The sequence below is a fragment of the Dunckerocampus dactyliophorus genome, chromosome 2, assembly GCF_027744805.1.
Source record: "Dunckerocampus dactyliophorus isolate RoL2022-P2 chromosome 2, RoL_Ddac_1.1, whole genome shotgun sequence".
Taxonomy (NCBI): Eukaryota; Metazoa; Chordata; class Actinopteri; order Syngnathiformes; family Syngnathidae; genus Dunckerocampus; species Dunckerocampus dactyliophorus.
The window spans coordinates 2,417,510-2,443,228 of NC_072820.1; the positions used below are offsets into that span (position 1 = coordinate 2,417,510).

At 41.7% G+C, this 25,719-nt stretch overlaps 2 protein-coding genes and 1 long non-coding RNA gene across 3 annotated transcripts; 2 read left to right on the forward strand and 1 right to left on the reverse strand.

Moving 5' to 3' along the window:
* Positions 1-165: 165 nt before the first annotated feature.
* Positions 166-3,317, reverse strand: LOC129177005 (uncharacterized). Its single transcript, XR_008569562.1, has 3 exons — positions 2,329-3,317; positions 1,840-2,205; positions 166-1,774 (listed from the first exon to the last, which is right to left on the reverse strand). It is a non-coding gene; the product is annotated as an uncharacterized LOC129177005 (long non-coding RNA).
* Positions 3,318-3,653: 336 nt separating this feature from the next.
* On the forward strand, positions 3,654-8,356 carry LOC129177045 (dolichyl-diphosphooligosaccharide--protein glycosyltransferase subunit DAD1). The gene is made up of 3 exons (XM_054767736.1): positions 3,654-3,971; positions 4,864-5,019; positions 8,196-8,356. The coding sequence occupies exons 1-2, from the start codon at positions 3,761-3,763 to the stop codon at positions 4,992-4,994; spliced, it is 342 nt and encodes a 113-aa protein (XP_054623711.1). The 5' UTR covers positions 3,654-3,760; the 3' UTR covers positions 4,995-5,019; positions 8,196-8,356.
* Positions 8,357-12,644: 4,288 nt separating this feature from the next.
* On the forward strand, positions 12,645-19,397 carry LOC129177019 (nucleolar protein 9). Its single transcript, XM_054767699.1, has 12 exons — positions 12,645-12,710; positions 13,660-13,886; positions 14,135-14,371; positions 14,544-14,738; positions 15,552-15,659; positions 16,425-16,566; positions 16,653-16,845; positions 16,933-17,073; positions 18,173-18,292; positions 18,427-18,639; positions 18,831-18,936; positions 19,044-19,397. The coding sequence occupies exons 2-12, from the start codon at positions 13,661-13,663 to the stop codon at positions 19,196-19,198; spliced, it is 1,836 nt and encodes a 611-aa protein (XP_054623674.1). The 5' UTR covers positions 12,645-12,710; position 13,660; the 3' UTR covers positions 19,199-19,397.
* Positions 19,398-25,719: the final 6,322 nt, after the last annotated feature.

A 25,719-nucleotide genomic window follows, 5' to 3' on the forward strand; every position in this document is an offset into this window, starting at 1 on the left:
ACATTTTAGTAGCACAGAGTTGAAATGTTCACGTTATTTGGGGGGAAGTCATATTGTGGGAATAAAGTCAATATTACAAGAACAACATTTATGAAGATTAAGAAGTTGAAATAGTTAGAAAAAAATAAACCCCCAGCAAAAATGGGGGGGGGGGGGGGGGGGGGGAGTAGAGAGTGAAGTTGATGTTAATATGCTTTTTCACGTACAAGACAAAGCTGAGATGCAGTTTGGTCTTGAAATACAAATAACTTGCTAGCTTATCTACATGTGTTGCTTTACAAAATATCAAAGTGGCAAAGTTGCATCCTTTCATTTTTCACTATGTGGCCCTCAGTGGTAAAAGTTTGGACACCCCTGACATCACTTCCTGTCCGCACCCACTCAGCTCCCAGCACCGCAACACATTTACAGCAACACACGTGAGCAGGAGTCTTATTTATGTCTTAAATGTTTTATTTTCTCTTATGATGTCTATTGTATTGGGTAATAGGTGTGTATAGGGGTGTTATGTCATGTCTAGAGGGCTCTAATAATGTCAAAAACCATATTTAGAAGCCCATAACTAGATTTTCTATGCTCTATGCGCTACAAAAATATTCAATTTATGAATAAGGAATCCTACTTTGTGGGAATTCACGAACCAATTAACACAATTAACAAGAGATTACACTAGGTCCCTAACTTACGAACACCCGACTAGCGAACATTCACGGATACGAACACAAGCCGACTGGTCTATATTTTATTTAATTTTGCCTTGTAGTCGCTCAATCAGTATTTCTACTGCTACTGTACATGCTTGACCGGTAGAGGGCACTGTGACACTGCTAATGCAGCCTTAGAGCTAACGAGACCAACACAGGAAGAGTTAGACTGGGGAGATACAGTGTAAAGCTAAATGGAAAGCTAAATTATACAACCCGGACAGAGCGTGTGATTAAAGTTTATGAAGAGTTAATAGGCCTGCACCCACAGAACACTACCTCTTTTAGAAGAGTCTAACCACCACCACCATTTGTCCTTTTTTTCAATAACTCCTCCTCCTCCTCCACAACGACGTATGCTCGACCACTCCTCTTCAAATGTAAATAACATTTATCATTACGTTTTATTATATCACTTTTATTATTGTTATTTTCATTCATTATCCTGGTTTAATATTACCACTGCATCCAAACTCATATTTACATACATACACATATACTGTATATGTATACACGTACATGTAGTACCTATATCATTGCTAATATTACTTTTCCACTACTTAAGAACAATTCCACTTAAGAACGGTCGTCTAAAACCAACTGTTTCGTAAGTTGGGGACTTAGTGTACTGTACTGTAGTCTGTCTAGTCCATGTCCCGTGTCTGTATTGCCACACTATCATGGACAGATGGACATGTTCTCACATACTGGGACAGGCGGACGCAGGCACTCACGGAAGAAAAAGAAGGGGTGGAGCTGATCCAAAATAACCCAAAGGCAGACTTGTTTTCTTTTTTTTAAGTCAACCAAAAGATCATCCGCAAAAGCTCCGATAATCGATTAATGAGAAAAACAAGCAGCGAGTCTCCAAAACATGTGATCACAGCTAACCGTTTGTTTTAGCCGCACAACAGATGGCGGTGGTCACGGTAACACACTGATACAAAGCGTACAAAGTGGATTCCTCGTGGTTTAATTTGTAAACCAGTTGATACGTGCTCACTTGGACCTTCGGAGAGGACAACGCCGCCTGAACTCTTGCCCTCGTTCATGCAGCCACATGTTGGCCACTGGACAGAGACAAAAAATATATCATAAAACGGTATGAACGTGTTCTTTTAACGTCAGCACTCACCCCACTTTCTTCCCACGAGGACGGGACAGGAGGCGTGTCTAGTCCGATAGTCTCCCTCTCCGCTGGGGTGAAGATTGTACCAGAACACTGCCGTCCCTTGGTGACTCAGACAGGAAACCAACATGGACACTTCATTAGGTACACGGTTTACTGTGGTGCGTGACAAAATACTGGAGGTGTTTGTCATATTTTGACAATTAGTTCCAGCCACAATTTTTGGATACAGTTCTGACTGGATGTCATTAGACTGCACCTCATGAGGTAAGCCTGTCAAAGGATGCAGCAGCTCCTGCATCCGTGAAGACTGTGGCGCCCCCTGCCTGCACGTCGCTCATCTGCAAGTTGAAGTTTGCCTCTGGCCACTTTCTGTGCAACACAAGCTTTACCAATGAAACGGCCTAACAGTGGAGACTTTCAGCACAAAATGGCCAAATGGCGGTTCCTTCATTCTGGCCAAGCAGTGAGAAGGTGTGATCACGCCCACTTTACCTGCAGCTGCTCTGCTGTGGACACATCCAAGCCGGTGACGTCCCCAAACCTCTGGGCCATCGGGTCCACCACAGGAACATAGGGAGCACACAGGTAGACTACATCTTGTGTAGACGCTGTCATCTGAAGGAGATCAGTGACTGTAAAGTAGTGGTAGGCCATAGTGTAGCCTAACAGCATAGGATGGTGGTGTGGAGGATGACTCTGGTGCTGAGGAACATGAAGAGGACAAAGACAGAGCAGAGGACAGGATCAGGAATGAGTACATCAGAGGGACAGCACATGTTAGAGGTTTTGGAGATAAAGTCAGAGAGGCCAGACTGAGATGGTTTGGACATGTCCAGAGGAGAGATAGGGAATATATACTGTAGGTAGAAGGATGCTGAGTTTGGAACTGCCAGGCAGGAGGCCTAGAGGAAAACCAAAGAGGAGGTTTATGGATGTAGTGAAAGAGGACATGAAGGTAGTTGGTGTGAGAGAAGAGGATGCAGAAGACAGGGTTAGATGGAGGCAATTGATTTGCTGTGGCGACCCCTGAAGGGAAAAGCCGAAAGGAAAAGAAGAAGAAGAGTTATCATTAAATATTAATTTCAGATAAATAATGGATTATATTTACAACCAAAGTAACGTAAATACATTACAGTACCCCTACATATAATGTAATCTAATACTCAATGGATGTTTACAATTAATTTAACCTGGACTAGGATTACAATGATCGCGCATTCGTTGGGAGATGATTAAACGCAATATAAAATGTATTTTTCAGTACAAATACTCCCCATATCGTGACAAACTGTGTAATCAATTCAGGTGTGACGTAATCAAACCTACTGTGTACCAGGTACATTTAAATGTTTAAATGGTGGTACGGTCGCGGTCGGAGTAGGATCCATTAATTAACTATCCCGGTGAGAACATGAAAACCCTCTTGACTTATTTCTGCTAGTAATTTGTGTCCTCCTTACGTCACTATTGTAAACTACCGATTGTCATGTTTTGTAATTTGTACATTCTTTGGTCAGTTGACCAAGTACAAAGATTCTGAATCAGGACGATTCCTCACCCGTTGTGCGCTTGAAAAAAATATAAAAAGGGAGGGGGGGGGGGGGGGGGGACTCAGCACCGATAAATGCCAACCTATGATTTGAACACGGCATTTTTAGATATTATTCCCACGTGTATATTTACTTTGCCGTGTGACATAAGAAGCGATATTAAATTGCGTCAGAGTGGCGCCTCTATTTATCTTCTGAGCATATCTTTGGAGGCCTGATCCGTACTTTCTTCTTTCCTACCGGAAAGTCTTGACCGGAATACATTTTATGTAGCACCTTAACGATTTCCGTGTTTCATGGACACGTCACTCATTGTGCAGATTTAGCTCCCCGACAGCGGTTGAAAAAATTATACCAAAAAAAACAGCGCAACAATGTCGGCGTCGGTTCTGTCTGTGATTTCCCGGTTTCTTGAGGAATACACCACCTCGACGCCCAATAAGTTGAAAGTGGTGGATGCCTATTTGTTGTATATCCTGCTGACGGGAGCGCTCCAGTTCCTGTACTGTTTGCTTGTTGGAACGTTCCCTTTCAACAGCTTTCTGTCTGGCTTCATCTCCTGTGTCGGCTCTTTCATTCTCGCAGGTGAGTTAAAGACGGAGCAGAGTATATTTGAATGCCGAGTGTGTCTTTGAAACATTAATGCGAACGTCTGTTCTCAGAACGTTAGCCGAAACATTAGTTATTTGATTTGGCACGTGCAAGAGAATATGGCGATTCAGACGTTGTATGGAACACTTGGGACAGAAATCGGTCAACTTTAAAATTGTTACAGGGTATTTATTTGTTATCATACAATTTAGGTTACAGTATCTGCAGCTGTTGTCTCTCATTATTATCTCAGGAGGTTTTAATCGTTGTATTTTGGACTCGACTCTCTTTAATAAAACAATGTACTTACTGTATGCAAACCCCAAGGATGCACGCAGTGTTTCACTCCTTTTACCCCAATCATCGGACCACAAAGTTCAAAGCATGCACCACAAAAGCTGTCAGAAAATTGAGCCCGGAGGCCAGTAAGGTGCTGCTTTGATTGCGCCAACAGGGCGTACTATGTGATCCACATAGGGTTACCGGGTCCATCAGCTTCTGAGGGCATCATCATGCCATCTTAGGTTGTGTTCTCCAACAACAAACCCAGAATGACCTGAAGGAACTGCACAACCAAAATAGCTTAAGCTGAAGTGTGACAGGCCAAGGACTTTTATCGTCGAAAGCTGGAAAGTAAACTCCCATCACCAAGAAAAGTTGCGGGTGCTATTGAAAACGTCCTCTCTGGTCCTGGTTACCACGCAAGACACCCCATCTGGTCTCAGCGACTACCAACCTGTAGCGCTGACATGAAGGTGATGGAGTTTCCCACAGGACTGCAATCTACCCGGTGGTGGCAGGGGTGTCGATGACGTCAGCGTTTACATAATTGACCGTGATGCACGGGCATACTGTAATGCTAACCTTGTATATCTCGTCTGTTTAGTGTGTCTTCGTATCCAGATCAACCCACAGAACAAAGGGGACTTCCTGTCCATCTCACCAGAGAGAGCCTTTGCAGACTTCCTGTTCGCTCACACTGTCCTGCATCTTGTTGTCATGAACTTCATTGGTTGAGCAGCTGTTTATTTGTCTGTGGAAGGTGTGTATTTGACACGTTCTTACAAATTTGATGCAACATTGACAGTCCCATGTGTTGACCGTGACTCCTGAAAAGGGAGATTTAATTTAAGTAAATGTTGATTTGTTTTGGTAGAATGTGTGTGTGTTTTTTAGATTAAAGCATCAATCACCCTCTAGGCCAGGAGTCTCCCGTTTAATGCTTAACAGCAGACCTGCCAACATGTACGCATTTTTTGTACACGGCATGCATTGATCGCTGCTCTTTGGGCGGTTTGTTGCATTTCGCCGGTTTTGGGTCCTGTTCAGTCTGTGCTCGTAGCGTGATATGCAAGTCTAAACCTCGCTAACAAGCTAAATGGTGGGTGAGATATGTGGTTGCTCACAGAATTGACGTCACGTCACGCACTAAACCCGAAGAAAGAGTAGAAATAATATTAAACAAAACAGCAAAAGAGCATAATGTAGCGAGAAAAACATGAAGTGTGGATACAAATAACCAGCGGTGTCACGAGACCCCGCGAGATTAAAACATGACGAGATTTTTCGTCTTGCGATGATTATATAAATTCAATTAATCTAGGGCCGCAGCTCTTGAATATTTTAACAATCGAGTATTCAAAAACATGTTTTTGCTTGGTTAAAGAGCAATTATAAAATACACGAGAGAATAAAGCATTTCATGAAATAATGAACGACCAATTGGTTTCATTTGTTAATTAATCAAGCATTTTATTTCTTAAATAGGAACAAAGTGTATTTCCTCAGGTCTGATGGACTACCTGATGGTGCTTTTGTAGATGAATCCATCCATCCCAGACTGTAACTATTTACTGGAAAAGGAGAGAAATAATAATTACTCTACTAAGACTAAATGACATATTGCATTATGTTGATGGCTGTGCATTTACAAGTCCTATTCTTTATGAGATACTGACTTTTTGCAGTGTTCAAAGTAAAATGAAGACAGCTGTAGTGGGATACATTGCTCCTTAATCTCACTGATTTATGCTACGTTAATTTGACCTTGTCTCGGATCTTCCGCTCCATTCGGGAGGAGATGATGCAACATGTAAGATGTGCTGCTGTGGTATGTGAGTGCCGCGTTACAACGGGTACACGTCGCTTGGCGTTTGGCCACATTTTTCTGTCTGTTTTTTTACATTTTGTTTTTCTCCGCTTTCGTTGCCTTGTCGCTTTCTCTCAGCGCTTTCTTTCAACTAACGTAAGCGCCTTGGTGACATAAGCTATTCCTCGAGGCAGAAAAAACCCTCTATTTTTTGTAACCGAGGAGTCGTTGCAGCCCAAAAATATTGTTTAGCATCAATTTGTGGGGCAGTAAACATTTCCAAATGCACCTGCATTGTTTTGTGCCGCGGTTAAATAAAGTTTGGCCATCAAGTATTTTTTTCATTATTCTTTTCTTCAAATTAATGTTAAAATCTTGTCTCGTCTCTTTCTCGTGGACCCAATCTCGTGCATCGCCTCGTCTTGTGAGTTGGGTGTCTCGTGACACCTGTTCTAATAACTAACAAAAACGCTAACACAAAGGTTTGTCGTTTGTTGTCTTTATTCACAATAAATATTTATATAATACATAACATCACAGTTCCCACCACAGTGCTAAATCTACGGCGGAGTATGAGGGCCACATTGGAAAAAAAAAACAAAAAACTGAGATTTTGAGAATAAAGTAAAGTCTTAACTTTACGAGGAATAAAGTTGTAACTTTACAAGAGCAAAGTCGTAACTTTACGAGAACAAAAGTTGTAAATTTACGACAAGCGTACATTTCTGAGAATAAGGTCGTAAAATTACGAGAAAAAGGTCTTACATTTATGAGGAATAAAGTCGTCAATTTACGAGAAAGAAAGTCGTACATTTATGACAATAATCGTACATTTCTGAGAATTAGGTCGTAAATTTACGGGAATACGGTTGTAAATTTCTGAGGAATAAAGTCGGAAATTCCAGAGTTGCAAATTTACGAGGAACAAAGTCATAAATGGGAGAATGAACAGAATAAGATTTTCATTGCATAGTATAACTGCTGTTTTACCATGCACATGACAATAAAACTCTCTTGAATCTTGAAATTTAGGAGAATAAAGTTGTAATAGTCAGTGTCATGGTGTCATACGCATCAAAGGGAAAGTAGAGCATTGCTCTTCAGGAAGGAAGGAGACTTTGCTCTTTTATTTATAACGTGGCAGCAAAACAGAGCAGTTGAACACAAACAGATTAGCATGGCTAGCCCTGCTCACTTCCGCCTTCCTTACCCCCCAGCCCTCCACATGCCCAAGGCCAACGGTCTTGTCATAGCTGTCTCAGGCAATGCCTGTAACAAAGTTACAACTTTATTCTCGTAAATTTACAACTTTATTCTCAAAATGTCCGATTATTTTAATACTCCGTCATAACAGGCATTGCCTGAGACGGCTATGAAAAGCGGGGACTTATGTGACTGTTGGCCTTGGGCAAAGGTAATAAATATTATAACCTTTTTTCTCGTAAATTTACATGTTTTCTCGTAAATTTACACATTTATTGTCGTAAATTTATGATTTCATTCTCAATCTCAGATTTGAATTTTTTTTCCAGTGTGGCCGTAATACTGCGTTGTGGAAGTCAAAGGACTGGGGGAACTCAAACTTTCTTCATGGTTGGCAGGTCTGGCAGAGTACCTGAATAAAAGTACAGTAAAAGAGTGGACTAAAGAATTACAAAGACATTTTTATGTACCCTTTAATATGCACGCACGAATAAACACACACACACACACACACTGACTCACTTCATTGGGTCCTGTTTTTGTGGAGATCACAAATAAGAAAAATGAAGCAGCACAATTTGAAAACATTCCTTTTCCATCAAGATGGAGCCTATCCCACCTGACTTTAGGTGAGACGTGGGGCACACCCCGGGCTGGTCACCAGCCAATCACGGGGTATATACAGACAACACTGGACAATTTGGTATCTCCGATTAACCCAACGTGCTTGTTTTTGCAATGTGGGAGCAAACAGAGTACCCAGAGAAAACTCAGGCACACTCTGAGAGGACATAAGAGATGTTCAGCTCCTGTACAGAATATCGTTAGATTGCACTGGTGTATTTCATGTTTGCTTTCTATGGAAGCTCTTGTATAAATGTTACATTGTTTATTACTAACCACACCCCTTCTTCCTCTGTCCATAGATGCTGACAAGAGAAGCTATGAAAAGACAAACCTTCAACACATCGCCTTTTGTAACCCCATCTATTGTCACATAATTACACTCTGGATTTTTTATGTTTAGATTTCTCCATTTTCCCTTTTGCATTGATACAGACAAATAAAAATGCTGACAACTTTGAAATGGGGAGCTTTCATCCTTCAAAAGAAAATCATTATACTTACACAGGATTTAATTAGTTAAGACAGTCATTTCTAACCTTTTACTTAATATATACATTATATATTATATCCTACAAAATTTGCAGGGGCTCAAATAACTATTTCCCCCACTGTGGAGGATTGGTGAATGAAGCAATAGCATGCTTAACAATTACTCATGTTGCAGCTCCCCGTATTGATCGAATGTTGGCATTCAGAGACAAACTGGGGGTGTATGATGTAATGATCAGCCTGGGAGGGCCTCACCACATGGAAACAGCTGTAGCCCCCACTGTTGAGAAACCAATGCAGTAAAAATAGCAGTTATTCATTATTAATATTAGTTGTAAAAAAGTGCACCATAATGGGTTCCATTATGGTATACAAGACCTTCTGTATCGTAACGTTATTGGCCAGGCTGCAGGAGTGTTTTTAACGTTGGATCTTTTCAGTTGATTGATGTCTCCGTGCTTCCTGTGAAGAATAAGTTCAGATGGAGCATGAGAAGGCAACTGTCCTTGTGTACCAAAGCCCCCCAACTAAAAGAAAGAATAGTTGTAGAATAAATATCTAACATCACCATGGTGAGTGAAGGTGGACACAGGTGGCAGAGCGTCGGGGCAGGTCTTGCACTGCGGGTGGGTGTATGGCAGGCATGTGTTGTGGGTTTCTTGGGCCTGCAGTGTTGACAGGACAAGTCCTGACTGGACTATAGGATGACAAACGTCTGGCAGGGGGTAAGCACTCATGGCCAGCAAACACGGGGGGGGAAGGCTGAAGTTGCGATGGTTTGTTGAAGGTCTTTAGATTGCGTGGAAGAAGAAAGTCCTACCAAGGCAACAAGACAACATAACAATACACTGGATGGATTGTCTCCTTATTTTTAAGGGATTCATCGAAATATACAGAAATTATATTAAGTATGTAGAAACTATAACTTTTTAAATAGTTTTTCTTTAATTATGTGAATAATATAGCCGACTGATAATATTTAATCATTACAAAAAAATCTAAATATTTTTTATATTATAATTTTTATTTGCTGAATGGCTATCAAGTGTCATTTTGAACAGGGTTCTATAATTCAGCACACCACAACAACAATCCCAAATAGTATAGTATTAAGTAATACTTCACGATTATATTTTATTCTGAACTGAGCACCAGCCACACAATTACACCCCTTAACGCCGACCCTTGAGGTCAGCATTCGACTTATTTGGGAGGAATCATCAGCCTCTGCTTCTTACCGGTCGGGGCTGTGGGTTGTTTCTCCTGTGTGCAGAAGTGGGTCGAAGTGGTGTTCGCTCCACTCGCCCCGGATGGGCAAACTGCTGTCTGTACATTGTGATGCAGTGCTGGGGAGTCATCCTCACTTGCATTCCTCACTGCTTCTCTTTGGTCTACCACAGTCAGGAGCATCCTTCCCTTCTTATGTCACTTTGTTGCCCCTCCCTTCCTTTCATACCTAATATTCTTGGATTTTTTATGGCACCTTTTAGGTCAAATATGTCACAGAAACGTGGTAGAGATTTGAAAAATGTACTTTGTTGGAAATAGTGTTAATTTACAATATGTGAGACGATTTCTCCTAAAGTAGCGGTGTCCAAATACCGGCGCGGGGACAATTTACAGCCAGCAGCTTGTTTGTTTTTGTCCTGCAGCTTATTCCGAAGAATAAAAGTACAGTAGATGGTTGGAACTATTAGATGCAGCTCCAGAACCTTCCCTTTGTCGCTTCAATTAGCATTGCTGACGAGCGATGGAAGCTAACAAGGTAAATGTGATAATATCATTAAAAATAATAACATATCTTCATGGGATAGTTCACATTTTTTGAAATGAAGTCATATGATAGTGATGGAAATTTCGGCTCTTTTTAGAGAGTCGGTTCTACTTTCTAAATACTTTCCTCCACAGCGAAAACCGACCAGAACTCGGCTCAAGGGACGAAGTCATCGTTTTCAGGTCGGATTGTTATGTAGAAGTTTCACTTTTGCGTCTCCCAGCAACTATGGTGCATTCAAGGACCACCAAACAAAGTGCGAAATCTCAATGCTTGATGAAAAATCAGTGCAGCATAAACATGTAAAAATGGTGGGCTTTTTTTAACAGTGGTATGCTGTACGTTTTACCTGTAACATCACGTACTTATCAGTTATTAGTGACGTAGGGTGAATGATGTGTTTTCTGCAGACAAAACAGACTATTTTCGGAGAGAAAAAAATGTAAAGGGTGCCTGACATGATTCATCAACTTTGCATAATATGTTATATATTGTTTGTAATTATGTTGTACCTTGTTTGATTTTTGAAAGCGAATGGTAAATTAGTAAAAATGACATTTATAGTTGATGGTGGCAGCCTGACGAGCTACCGCTCGCTGTTCAGTCTCATTTCCGGAAGTGACGCCATCGGAGTGCTGTCACTCAGGTAAACAAACATGGCGGTGTACGAGACTGAGGATGTTTACAGTGATTATAGCCAAGATCTGAGCGACGTAGCAATAGTTTTCAAGGATGAAAGAAGGGAGAAATATTTGGATATGAAATAGAGAACATGTAGAACATGGACTTAAGCCTTAAAGCGATGGTTGGGATTTTTTGACATGAAGTTGTATGACGTCCCCATCAGCAGTGTAGTACATCAACACACACTTACCCCCTTAGACTTACATTTTTAACCAAAAGTCAGTGAATTTGCAAGGCCATGAATGCCGAATCGGGGATCCACTGTAAACATGATCCACATCAGAACATTAGGGTTCTGGGCCACAACAGTAAACTCAAGATTCTATCCGGTCCCTTGTTGAGACACACGTAGGTGGGAGTCACTAGCATGACCTACTTTCCAAGCACAGACTTTATCTAAACCACACAAGATGTTGATATGATTTCTATCCTGTCAACTTTATCAGAGCTGAAAAGTTGGTAGTGCAGTGTCCCACGACAATCCTGGGTCACCTCACTACAAGCATGCCACAAGAGCATTAATAATTGACCGAGCACTGCAGGGTGCCTTTAGTGTTTCTGCTACCTACACTGACACAGACAATTGGATTTCGGACATGAATAATTGAATAGTCTTCCTGGCAAGAAAAACAGGAGGTGCAATCTTTAATAGCCCCCAGAAGAAAAATCCTGTCCAATTTTCGCAAGGCTAGTGGTGAAATGGTTAACACGTCTGAGTACCTATCCCAAGATTTTAGGTTTGACTCATGGCAATTGGAAAATACTTTATTTCCCTTTTAAACAATGCCTCATTTGTAAAAAACAAACATGCATTTGTGAGATGAGCAGCACCCGCATGTGTGTTTTTGCATCTGATTTCAAAGGTACTAGCAAAGGGAAAAAGACAATTATTGAAACTTTTCTTGCTGCCATTGAAGAAACTGCAAGGAAACTCTGTTTGAGCAAGGCCACTACCAAACCCTCCAGTTTCCACCAGGGAAAGTACCATAGTTTACCCTTCTTTTCCAGCGCCCTCCCATAGGCATAGGCTCCAGCATATCTGCGACCCTAGTGAACATAAGCCACTAGGGTCGCAGATATGCTGGAGCCTATGCCAGCTGACTTCGGGCGAGAGGTGGGGTACACCCTGGACTGGTCGCCAGCCAATGGCAGGGCACAAAAAGACAACCAATCATTCACACACACATTCATACCTATGGACAATTTAGAGTCGCCAATTAACCTAACATGCAATGTTAGAATGTTGGCATGTGGGAGGAGAAAACCCACGCTCGCACGGGGAGATGCATGGCAGCATTTGTAGGGCTAGTGGTGTAATGGATAACACGTCTAACTATAGATCAGAAGATTCCAGTTTCAACGCCTGGCTAGCTCGGACTAGTGTTTAGTCATGTTCTTTAGGAAGTTATTTCTCGTTTGCAAAAAGAGATTACTTTGAATGTGGTCATGGCAACTGTGAGTGCCTTGAGGTGAAGACAGTTCTCTTTCAAATTCACATGATTTTTGGGAAAAACAGTGACAATACACAACCTGTCCCAACAGTGTTTGAAAATGTGCCTTCATTTTGCCGTTTTGTTTATATATATATATGTATATATAAGATGTAAACATATTACATGAATACAAATATTTTACACATATGTATCAATTACACATGTCTGTATCAATTCTATCGCATTTTGGAAGCTGTATTGAAGGCTGCATTTCTGTCGTTTTTTTTTACATTTCATAGACTGACCACATGATGGCGGTGGTTAGCGATTTTCAGTTGATTCATAGAAGAAGAAACGCTTCCGCCTTTCACGGAAGTGTCGTACCGGAAGAAATTTTACTCGACTTTGGGCGAGTAAAGAGTCGTGCGTTACACGTGAGTATATGTTATTTGTCCTATTCTTTTTACTACCGAATTTAAATTCCTTATCGTAATTTAGGAAGTTGTAGAGTTATATCGTGCCATACTCGAATCTCTTTTCCACAATATCGCAATGTCGTGCCCGCTCACGTGCCATAATAACAAGTCTTCAACCAAGCCGCCGTCAAATCATAAACAATTTGTAGTGTTTTACATTACTACAGGAAAAAGGCAGTAGACCGTTGGAATGCATTGAAAAGGCATTTGCAAACCATAAAATAAACACGATGAAGCGGTGAAATTACGCGAGCAGTGGTTAGTATAGCACAGTAGTCATGCGGAATCTCCACTGGAGCATCTATTGTCTGTGTTACGGAGCCCCCAACGGGACATGGAGGAAGAAAAAGATTGGTTTAAAAAAAAAGAATTTTTGCGAGACACTGCAATGTCTTTGCGACATAACGTAACTTTTTTCCGAGATGTTGCAAAACTTTTTACATTAAGAGCATTGTACTTCCGTGTTCAGAGCTGTTTGCGTTGAAGCTTCAAATTAAGAGCAGTACATTCATTGAGTTTTTGATACGACTATTTACTTTTAGGACAAACAGTAAACTCAAGTGAAAGAATCCGATTTATGGCTAATCAATGTATTTCCTTAGGAGTACGAGTATTCAAAGCGATGTATTTCCAGCAACACTAGCTACAGCTACACTACCACAAATGCTGAAGATGGAAATTAAATGATGCATTTCCACCCAATTTTTGCTATGTGGAGGCAAGCAACGTCTCCTGTAGCTTGGCATCGTTTTACGAGATACTGCAAAACTTTTGCCAGATCTCTCAAAATTTGGAGCAGAGTTTGCGTGTTTGCCTAAACACTTGTCGATGGATGTCATACCACTGTGCTACTCATGCAATAAATTGTGACCTTCTCTCAACTGTGTTTTTATTTTGCAATGCAAAGGATGCTGGAAAAGGGAGCGCGGAAGAAGACACGGAAAGGAAGTGACAAGAAGAGCCCAGATTCTCTCGATGCTGGCCATGGAGGAGCGAAAAGGAGGAAAATGGCAGAAGATGAGCCAAAGTCTCAGGGAGAGAGTGGAAAAAAGCGTCTGGATGCAATGAGTGTGGGTTATTTCCGGCGAGTTGGGGAGCGACTGAGTGAAGACTTTGAAGATGCTGAGGAGAGAGGTAAAGAGTAGGACATCTCTTAAAATCAGTTTGGGTGCCTCCTGGACTCCTCCCTAGTGAGGTATTCTGGGCACCTGAAGATGGAGGGATGGATGGTCAGGATAATTGGCTTAAAAAAAAAAGTTGGTATCGGTCCTCCGCTGTCCATTAAATGTGTTCTCGCTTTGTTATAACTGCATTTTTAAAACTTGCCTTGTCTATTAAGCCATTTTAATTTAGTCATGACTTCATGGTCCTTTTATTTGCAGTGATGTTTGTGGAAAACGTCCTCAGTGAAGTCAAAGGTAAAGCAACCCTGGTGGCAATGGATTGCACGGGAAGTGTCACGCTACAGCGCCTTCTTCCGCTGTCCAGTCCCGACCAGGTGGCAGAGGTGCTCTCTGAGCTGGGTGGCGAATCCGGGACAGAGTTCAAGGCCGTTTCTTGTGACCGATGTGGCGGCCATGTAGTGGAGAGTGCGGTCAGACAGGTGTCCAGGGCGACAGGTATGTTGAGATTTTTCATCTGCGGTCCAGCTCTTGTTCGTTCAAGTGGGGAATGCACCAAGTGGTCCATTGGACCACAGCGTCGCTTCGAATGGAGGCCGCCACTTGAGGAAATACTGTTTTTCAAAGCAGATTGCTGATTAAGTGACCATATTTCTGTATTATTTATTAGAGCCATCTGCCACTGCCGATAAAGAGGAGGAGGATAGCGATGGTGTTCTGGAAGTCCAGGTGTTGTCTTTAACTCGAGTGGTAAGAGACAACAGCGCAGAGCTCATCAGGCATGTTCACGGCTCTCACGTGGTCCGCACACTTTTACATGTGCTGGCTGGCTGTGTAGGACCTCCTCGCACTGAATCCCGTCCAGGTACACACACACACACACACACACACACACACACACACACACACACACACACATTGTAATTTCTGGACTACAGAACCCACAGGTATTTAAGCCGCACCCACTAAATTTAAAGAGAAAAACAGATTCGTCCATCAATACGCCGCACTGGTCTACAAGCCACGGTTTCTCATCGTGACATGAAATATTTAGTACACAGAACGATGTTACACACAAAGATTAAACATAAACAGTAGCCCACCAGAAAGGTCACGCTGCCGTTGCCATCTTCATCCTTCTCTTTAAAAGACCAGACGTCTTGTTGAACAAGCTTGCGATGGAAGTTGGAATCTGGCCCTGCAAGGTGCACTGTACACCCTCCAAGTAGCTAACGTGCCGCCTCGCAGGTCAGTAGAACCAGGATATAGAGCGGGTGGAGCCACCTGGCACAGCTCAGCAAGGTGCACTGTGGGCGGACTCAGTCTTCGAGCAGTCCCGGTGTGCTGCCACTTCTCATGCCAGAACACCGGAAGCAGATGTCTCTTCTTCAGACATTCGCGCAACATTACTGAGGCTATAACTAAATCTACTGGTCACATTTAGTATTGCAGTTTACTGCATGAACCTCCCGACACTTCTCCACACGTTCTCCAAGGCGAGGGCGCCGCTCGGAAGCACACGAGATGTCACCAGAGCGTGACCACATAGCCGCATCACTGTATAAGCTGCAGGCTTCAAAGCAGAGGCTTATACACTGGAAATGACAGTAAATAACAGTGTACCTTATCTTTCCCTTACTGTATGTAACGTTATGTCTTATTCATGTGTTTCTTCTAGGTGCAAAAGGCCGCAATGCTTCTCCTCAGCTGACAGACTTTGAGATTCCGACATCGTTTTGGTATGAGCTGAAAAGCCTCACAGAGAGTCTGATGGACAATGTTAAACGTGAGTCACCTAAAACAGTCGGCCCTCACTTATCACGGTTAATTGCTTCCAGACCTGACCGATCAGTCAATTTTGTATATTTTCAACTAAATACAAATATAAGGCATTCAGAAGATGCATTCAAAGACGTTGCGATGCTATGTAGTGTTCAACACTGATCACTAGGTGTCAGTAGTGTTGCTGTAATGTTCGGTGAAGACACAAGCATCAGACTTGATCACCTGAACAACAGGCTTTTATTGCAGGCTTGAATGATCTCACAACAGGAACAATAACAATAATCATAATAATAATAACATAATAATAGCATGGGCTATAGTTGCGGTGGTGTTCCAACTCTGAAACCCAGGCGTCACTTCCTGTCCCATACTTCCGCCTTAAAGGGGTTATTTTCTCTGATTATGTCTACTATATTGGGTAATAGAACTGTAAATGTGACTTTGGGGTGTTATTTCATGTCTATAGGGCTCTAATGTTAAAAAAGCATATTTGGAAGGGCGTAAACAGGTTTTTTGTGCTCTAATTAAAAAAATATTTTGATGTACAAATAAGGAATCCCACTTTGCAGAAATTCACATATCACGGCTCGGTCTGGAACCAATTAACCGCAATAAACGAGGGATTACCGTAGATACCAGAGCGTCAAAACATCAATGGTTCTGCTATGAAATGTTATCTTTTTATCTGCTTCACGACACTGAACACAGCACGGCTTGTGCAGACTGTTGAATTTTAAATTTTTGTTCTTGTCTTGCCTGTTTCCAGTCAGCATCACAAACTCTGTTGCCAGTGCAGTGTTCCAGACTATGTTGACCGTGTGTCACAGGAAACGACCCAAACTCTGCAAACAGCTCCTCAATCGCATCGTGGAGTACCTGAACAGTTGCCGTTCTGCCCCAGGTGTCAGGTCTGTAGATCAGATGTCTGTAAAGTGGGAGGTTTTTTTCCATGTTTTTACAAAAAAAAAACTTGCTAACTGCAATATCTTTATAGCCCCCTTCTGGTTTTCCTCAAGGACCAGGCCTCCAGTCATCTTATTGAAACCATCATTCAGCTGTCGCACAAGTCTGTCCTTCGTGACCTTTACAAGAACCACCTCAAGGGTCACCTGGTCGACCTTGCCCTCCATCCAATCGGTAACTTCCCCATACAAAGGCTGACGGCAGCCACGGCCAAAAACAAGCTGGTGGGTTGAAATTGTTCCACTGCAAATCAAAGTTCAGGCTGTCCCAACGCAAGGATGGCTGAGACTGTCTGTCTTTTGTTTTTGAAGTTCCAGAGCTTGTTTGATGAGATGCTCCAAGGTGTGGAGGCCATCTTGGCAGCAGGTCACATGGGTGTAATAGTGCAGCTGGCAGAAAGCTGTGCTGAAAGCGAAGAAAGACAGGAAGAATTAATGCAGTGTCTGCTCGATGTAAGTGTTAATTCACGTTACTGCTGTAACAATAACCTCATTCCCCATTTTGATGCCCAAGTGCATGGTGTACAGGTGCACACCATCAAAGGCAGGGCTCCAGACTGCGACTACATGGTCACATTTTGCGACTAAAATATGGAGATATCGCAAGTAATTTTTTTTTTATCTACTCACGCATGTGCAACCAGATAAAAGTACAGCCGTTGACAAAGGATGCACTATATCCCTTTTTACCATGGGAAACATAATCTGTAAAAATGGAGTCAGTTGACGACAGCTTGCCACAGTCTAAGCCTATTTAGCTAGCTAGAGTTATCCGCCCAGCCTCAGGTCCACGGACTCCAAATGTGATTTTGTTGTTTTTGTGGGGTTTTTTTTGTTTTTTTAGCAAACAATGCGGTTTGTTCAGAGCTCGTTTTTGTCCCACAGGGAAGCTGGCTGGGAAGTCGCTGTCCCTTTCATGGCGTGTGTGCTAACTTACTTTTTAAAGTGTACAATAAAGTAAAAGCCAGTCACGTGAAGCACAGATAGCTCACCTCTGCTTTCTTTTTCTTTCTTTTTGTCAAAGTAGCTCTAGCGTTTGACTTTTAGATTCCTATGAGAAAGATATTGAAGTCATCATTTTATTCTGTTAGTTATTTTTAACAAAAAAAAAAATTATTGAACAATCAATTTCCCATATTTTAATAGCGTTGTAAAGCAGGCATCAAATTACACAATTAAAGGCAAAAAAGACAGGTGGGTAAGGTGTCCCTTACTGACTTTTGCAGAAGTTGGCAACCCTACAAGTTAATTTTTAATTGTATTTCATTATTATTGTATACTTTTTGTTGCTGACAAACTTGTGCTCCGCACTTCAGCAACTGAGCTAGTTTGCCAACCGACATTATCTCCTAAAAAGGAAGAAAGACATCAAAGAAGAAGGAGGCAGGCCGATGTGTGTGAAAAGAGGGCGATATTGGACATAATAGTATTTATCTATACTACTAAATTTTAAGCGGGGGGGGGCGCTGTGCTCCTAGTAAAAAAAAGTTAGTCTGGAGCCCTGAAAGGTCGTTTTTGTGAGGGGAAATATTTATTTTCCACTATTCCCCAGGCATTCCACTGTGCAGAACCTGGCTCCAGACGCGTCCACTGCCTCCCTCTCTTTTTGTCCCTTCTCACCTACGATGTGTACTACCACTCTGACACAGCAGAGGGCAATATACACACAGAGGTAAGCGCCAGTATCAAGTCACCAGTCCAAAGCTGCCATGCCTGGCAGCCAGCGAAGAACATAATGCACCTTTCGTCATTTTTTTTGTAAATGTCAGACACACAGCAGTTCACAATGTGGCTTGTCTTGGCTAGGTCCCTCTGTCTTCCATCTGTTACCATGGCTCCCGGCTGGTGCAGGCACTAGCCAGGTTCCAGGAGCGCTCCCACCTCCTCAGCAGTCTACGCACACTGACCCCAGAGGACCTCCTGACACTGGCATCTGACCCCTCTGGCAGCCACGTCCTCCAAGCTCTCATCACCACGTCCAGCGACAAGGGAAGGGGAAAGATCCTCAAGAGGCTGGAGGTACGATGGGCTTAATGATGTATTGATTCTGAGAACAAACGCGACCGACCTTCTTAGAAGTAAAGGAAAGGCGTGTGACGCTTTCACAGTCGCCTTTCTACTGCAAAACCAAGTCTTATTATCAAAATACTCAGAACATCTGGATTTTTATCATTTTTATTCCAGTCCAATTGCCACTTTCTTCCACCCAGGGTCAGTATGTCCGGATGGCGTGCTCCAGGTTGGGCAGTCGAGTACTGGAGGCCATATGGAGCAGCGCCTCAGTCAGTCAGAGACAAAGTATCGCACAGGAGCTTGGTAATACCGTTTACGTGGCACATTTATTCAACGATGGTGGATTTAATTTCTGGTTCACTTATATATTAATGACCCAGCCACCCCTCCTCTCGCTTTTTCAATCCCAGTGCCAAGTGAAAGCCAGCTGAGGTCCGACCAGTTTGCTCGTCACGTGTGGGCCAAATTCGCTCTCTCCCACTTCATCCGCCGACGAGCCCACTGGCAGGAAATACAAACCGGCGAGTCTAAGAAGCGCAAGCTTTTTAATGATATTCTGGAGTAAAAATAAAACAAAACAAACATTTTAGTATGTTTTACTACATTTGATTGGATGTTTGAATTAAAAGACAGTAGATTGCCACTACTATGGTGGAAAAAATGATGAATGGTGAAAAATCACTTGAGTCTATCACAGTTTAAAAAAAAATCTGTTAAGAAATCATGCTGTTTTGAATACAGTCAAAATATTAACAAACATGTTTGACAAATGTAGTAATTTTTGTAAGAATAATTAATATGAGGAAAAAAACAGCAACAATTGAAAAATAAGCAGAAATTTTACAAGAATAAAGTCAAAATATTAACAAAAACAGTTGGAATATCTAGTCATTTTATAAGAATAATTCATATGAGGAAAAACAGCAAAAATGGAAAAATCAGCGGCAGTGTTTTGAGAATAAAGTCAAAATATTAACAGAAAAGTTTGAAAAATAAAATTTTATGAGAATAATGAATGATTAAAAAAACAGCAAAAATGGAAAAATCAGCAGTAATTGTACAAGAATCAGTCAGTCAAAATATTAGCAAAAACATTTGAAAAATTAAAATTACTTTTATAACAAAAATTATTATGAGGAATAAACAGCAAAAATGAAACTAATTTTACAAGAATGAAGTCAAAATATTAACAAAAAAGTTAGGAAAATGTAATTTCCTGAGAATAATGAATACTATGAGGGGAAAAATGATGTCATTTTAGTAGCATGAAGTTGAAATAGTAAAGAAAAAAGACGGATGTTAACAAATACAAAAAAATGAATTTTTTGAAAATTAGGTTGCAGAAAAGTTGTTTTAGAAGAATAAAGTCAAAATATTATGGCAATAAAGTCATATGCGAACAAGACAAAAAGTTGCAATTTTACGTATAATATTTAATAATATGAGGAAAAATAGCATTTTAGTAGATAGGGTTAAAATATCAACAAAAAAATGCATTTTTCAAAGTCCTCGTAATATTAAGTCTTCTCCTAATATTCCGAAAAGAAAATTTATGAAGACTACTTAAGCAGACAGTTGAAATATTCCGAAATTATATAATATATATATATATAATATACTGCTAAAAAAATTAGAGGAACACTTCAAAAACACGTCAGATCTAAACTGGGGGAAAATGATCTTGATTATCTTTCCTGATAATAAGTGGGTGATGTATTAGTAACAAAATGATGCCACATCAAAAATGAAAGTGAAAAAATGATGCAGCACACTGGTCCATTTAGCTAAAATGTCATTGTAGCAACTCAAAATGATTGTCAGTAGTTTGTGTGGCCCCCACGTGCTTGCACGCATGCCTGACAACGTGGGGGCATGCTCCTAATGACACTACGGATGGTGTCCTGGGGGATCTCCTCCCAGATCTGGACCAGGGCATCAGTGAGCTCCTGGGCAGTCTGAGGAGCAACCTGGCGGCGCCAGATGGACCGAAACATAATGTCCCAGAGGTGTTCTATTGGGTTTAGGTCAGGTGAACGTGGGGGCCAGTCAATGGTATCAATTCCTTCATCCTCCAGGAACTACCTGCATACACCAGCCACATGAGGTCGGGCATTGTCGTGGACCATGAGGAACCCAGGTCCCACTGCACCAGTGTAGGTTCTGACAATGGGTCCAAGGATTTCATCCCTAATAGCAGTCAGGGTGCCGTTATCTAACCTGTAGAGGTCTGTGCGTCCTTCCAGGGATATGCCTCCCCAGACCATCACTGACCCACCACCAAACCGGTCATGCTGAATGATGTTGCAGGCAGCATAACGTTCTCCACGGCATCTCCAGACCCTTTCATCCAGTGGGGTTTTGTACCCTGTGCGGGTTCGTACAGGTCCCCACTAGACACAAACGTGATTGTATTGGTTGGATGCAAGGCCCCACATGGCAGCAAGGTGGTTTGTTTTGTTTTCCAAAGGCTGCGTTTGGAGAGCAAAACAACCGCAAGACACCAGACCAAATCTAAGACAAATATTGTGTCTAGACATCACAGAGCACATTTATCATAAGAAATAGAGCCTCAACAGATGATGTAGATGATCAAACACGAAAAGACCTCACATCAGCATGCGTTAAATGCCAGACACACACCTCCAACCTATTTGAACATTTCCAGGAGTGCAGATGATCCTGGAACCGTCATGAATTAACGTGTGTTTCTATTTTGGAGGCAATAGGAAAACAACCCAAGGGCGACAGTGGCTCATGAGATAGAGCAGGTTGTCCAGAAACCGGAAAGTTGGCGGTTTGGTCCTTGCTCCTGCCACCCAGTCATTTTTATTGTGTCCCTGGCACCTTACCTCCACTGCTGAATGAATGTTTGGTGGTGGTCTGAGAGGCGTGAATTGGCAGCCATGTTTCCGTCAGACTAAGCCAGGGCAGCTGTGGGTACAGATGTAGAATACCACCGCCAGTGTGTGACTGAGGAGTGAATGAAAAATGGGTTCACTTCATTGTGAAGCGCTTTGGGTGCGTTGCAAAGCGCCATATAAAATCAAATCCATTATTATTGACTCAAAGATGGGTGTTCAAAGTTATGTACTGTAAAGGTGTTCATTCTATATTGTAGCAAGTTTTTCTTTCGTTTTTGCCCTTGCACATACTGACTGTAAGGCAGTAACGTGCTTAATTTCACAATGTCTATTTCATTGCAGTTAGCAACAGCATTAAACGGCACATCACTTCCTCAAAGAGGCGCAAAGGTATTTAGCATTTCATTATTTTAATTGGATCATTCATCTTGATGAATTACGCCGCATGAATAAAAGAGTTTATTGGTTAGTAAGGAGAGCGGCTTCCTGAAATGTGTGCTGTGAAAAACTGCTCCTTTTATTATAAGCCCTTTTATTATAAGGCAGGCATGTTACTGTATTATTTATTGACTTTTACTTTGGAATACAGTGTTCCCTCCTTTATCTTGGGGATAGGTTCCCAAAATAGCCCACAATAAGTGAAATCCGTGATGTAGCCAACTTTTTAAAATGTTTCTTTTACAATTATTGTATATGTGTTAAGGTTGTCAAAGCCCTCATCATACACTTTATACACTTTTCTCAGACAGTCATTAACATTTTCTCACATTTCTCTCATTTAAACACTCTTAAGTTCAAACATTCGTTTGAACAATGCGTGTTCATATGCTGTAAAAAAAAAAAAGCACTAAAATTGCACTAAAAAACATTGGAACAGCGAGTTCGCAAAAGGTGAACTGCAATGGAAGGAGGGAACACTATTATTTTTGTTTTACACCGTTTCTCTTCATATTAATCCTGCAGTGATGTAAGGGTGCTATTACAAACTTTGTGGGGAAGAACAGTCTCATAAAGTGGTGGAGTGGGAAAACTAACCAGATTTGGCTGCAAAGAACATGTAAAGTAATCGAACCAGAGTCGTATTTTAACATGAATAAGTGCTGAATGATTTTAGCCAGGCTGCATGGTGGTTAGTGCTTAGCATGTTGGCCACACAGTCAGGAGATCTGGAAGATCTGGCTTCATATCTCCATTTGGGAATCTCTGTGTGGAAGCTTGCATGTTCTCCCCGTGCATGCGTGAGTTTTCTCCGGGTACTCCGGCTTCCTCCCACATTCCAAAACCGTACATGTTAGGTTAATTGGACTAAATTGTCCATAGGTATGAATGTGAGTGTGAATAGTGGTAAGTCAGCTGGGATAGGCTCCAGCATACCCCCGCGACCCGAGTGAGGACAGGCGGCATAGAAATGAATGAATGAATGAATGTTTTGTAGCTGAGAAATTTGTGGAGAAAAAATTGCCTTTTTATCCAATCTAACAAAAAAAAAATTGCAAGCAAAAAAGGAGTTGCAATCAAAAATGCATAGAAATGAATGAATGTTTTTTAGCCTAGAAATTTGTGGAGAATGAAAGCTGTTTTTGCTTGCAAATCCATTATTTTTGTTTGATTGGATATAAAGACACACATTTCTCTCCATGGAAATTCAGCCATTAAATTCCAATTAATTCAGTAGTATCTGTTGCTGTTCCAGATTCCTTGGTCTGGTTACATTTGAGTTAGTGTGAACTCCATTACGTCCGTAGCTTAATGCAGAAATCAATAGTAATCTTGCTGGGCCGCTTAATGAAGAACTGTTCGTTTTTAGAGCACATGGCTCTAAATGCATTGAAATGTCACTTACCTGAGAAATAATGCGTGGATGTTGAGAAATATGCCAAAAGGAGACGTTTTTATGGGTGTGATGTCCTCAACACGTGACAGTATGCCGCTGCATGTGTGCGTGCGCTAACAATATGTGTATAATAAAATATGTAACAATAAAAAAAGAACGTACATTCAATTGCTATCTACAGCCAAAACACATTGAATACATGACTAACTGCTAATTGCACAACACTGACTTTAAGTCATAATTCAGGAACGTTTGTGACCTTAAGTGCTTTGCACTCACAAAGACGAACGTTTCCGACACCGACACGTTTTAGAGCAAACATGGCCTGTTGATTAGCTTTTCCAGACCTCGTTTCTGACTTAGCTGACTTCGCAGCGAGAAAAACGTCAAAGATGGTCCAAAGGCGGGAAGAGCACTCACTGCGCTGTCACCAGAGTTGGGAGTCTTAAGTAAGTCTCAGGTCTTTAATCTGAAGTCTCAAGTCTCATTTGAAGACATGCAAGACCAGTCAAGACAAGACGGGTTGGTTCCCAACAAGATGGTCCCTGGATCTGACCTACTGTATGTACACAAAATCGACTGTATATGAATTGTCCCCAAAGTTCAAGGCTGTTTTCTATAGGATGCAAACAAGAGGATATGACTACGTACTGCGTATGTGAAAGTATACCGCCCCAGTGACAAACCATTGCGCTCTTGATCAAACTAGTTTATAGCCTGACTAGTTTCTTCTCACTTCCTTTTGTTACTTTGTTTATCGTAGCTACAAAGGAGACAAATGGCAGGACACAATGACCTTGGATCGATACAGAGTCATTGGTCCTTGAACACAGATCAAATCGAATTAACTTCACCGAATGATTGAGGCCCTTTTCCCCCCGTGTGACCCAATATCTTGCCTCACCCTTTCCTGTGCATGTCCAATTTACACCACAGCGGCGGTGCATTACCGGTGTAGTCACCAGCACACCCCGCACACCAGGGAAATCTCTCATTAGTTATGCACAAGGCGCACTGAAAATAGTCTTTCTTTGATTCCAAGTCTGAAATCATTTCAGGGAGCATTCAGTGGCAAACAATTGGTGGATTTTCATCTTTTAAACATCCACTGTCTCTTTGAAGACTCATTTTCCTTTGCGCTAGAAAAATGACAGGGTCGGCCCCCAGAATGAGTCAGACACAAAGACAGCAAGAGGGAGGATTGCTGTCACAATGTGAGAGTGATCGGGTGTCACAAAATGAAATGGTATCATATTGTTTCGGATACCAAATCCAATCTTCTTAATTATGTTTTTTATTTTTGACCACATTTTGTTGTTCCTCCGTCGTCATTATTTCGTCTTCACCTACTAATTGAAAAGTTAATCAAAGGACAGGATCAACATTAATATATAGGACAGCTGAGATACCAAAGGACTGGAGGACTCATCGTCTCCTTGACAACAGTCTCCAGGCAACCATTACTCCTCATAGCATTTCTCCAACCCCGTCTCCCTCTCTTGCTTTTCAACCCTCTTTCTCTGCCAGTTTTTCTTCCTCTTAAAGAGTCCTCCCATGGATCCACTTGAGATAGTTACGGTACCAGCATCGTATCCTCAAAACCACAGCTGCCTCATGTGATTGGGTGGCTGACTGAGCTCTTGCTTGTGAGACCAGCAGTATTCCCTGCCAGGCTGCAGTAGGGCAATGAAAGTGTCATTCCATTTAGGGATTTGCAGGGAATCAAAGTGAGATCAGATGCAGCTTTACACAATTGCCTTTGCCAGTTGACTTGAGAGTCAAATACCCGTCATTTTCAGTAGACTATCATCTGTAGCTTAGGGTTGGGGTTCGGGCTAGAGGATTAGGGCTAACCCCTATATAGCTCTGTTGTAGTACAATTGACTTTGGGGATACAGTAGAGAGGTTGCTTGTATGAATCATATACCCTCACTTGATCCTGTTGCTGCATCTCCATTGTGAATTTCTCAAACGAGCCTGACAGGAAAGCAATATCTTCTTCCTAACATGACCAAAAGTAGACAGCTCCTAATAGGATTTCCTGTAATACGTACTTACATTAAGCGTGTATTTCTGCAGACTTTGGATTTCCATGGGGTCAAAAGAAGTTCACCAGTGGGAAAATATATTAACTCCAGTTAATGTGTTGGGGTGTGAAATCATGTCAGTTCTTAGGAATGACGCCACAGCAAACTTTTCATTCTTTTTCTGTACAGACACTTTGGACAGCTGCATGCTTCCAACTGTAGAGGGGCGATTTGTGAAAGCAAAAAAAATGCTTGGGTAAGTTTGGTTTGGAAAAACTTTACTGCCAAACACCTTTGGGATCAAACTAAAACAGAGATTGTGAGCCAGCAGGTCCTCTCTCGGATCCAACATGGTGGATCTCTT

Coding starts and splice junctions, on each gene's coding strand:
- LOC129177045 (XM_054767736.1), top strand. CDS start 3,761: ATGTCGGCGTCGGTTCTGTCTGTGATTTCCCGGTTTCTTGAGGAATAC. Junction 3,972..4,863: donor CGGCTCTTTCATTCTCGCAG/GTGAGTTAAAGA, acceptor TCGTCTGTTTAG/TGTGTCTTCGTATCCAGATC.
- LOC129177019 (XM_054767699.1), top strand. CDS start 13,661: ATGCTGGAAAAGGGAGCGCGGAAGAAGACACGGAAAGGAAGTGACAAG. Junction 13,887..14,134: donor TGAAGATGCTGAGGAGAGAG/GTAAAGAGTAGG, acceptor TTTTATTTGCAG/TGATGTTTGTGGAAAACGTC. Junction 15,660..16,424: donor TCTGATGGACAATGTTAAAC/GTGAGTCACCTA, acceptor GCCTGTTTCCAG/TCAGCATCACAAACTCTGTT.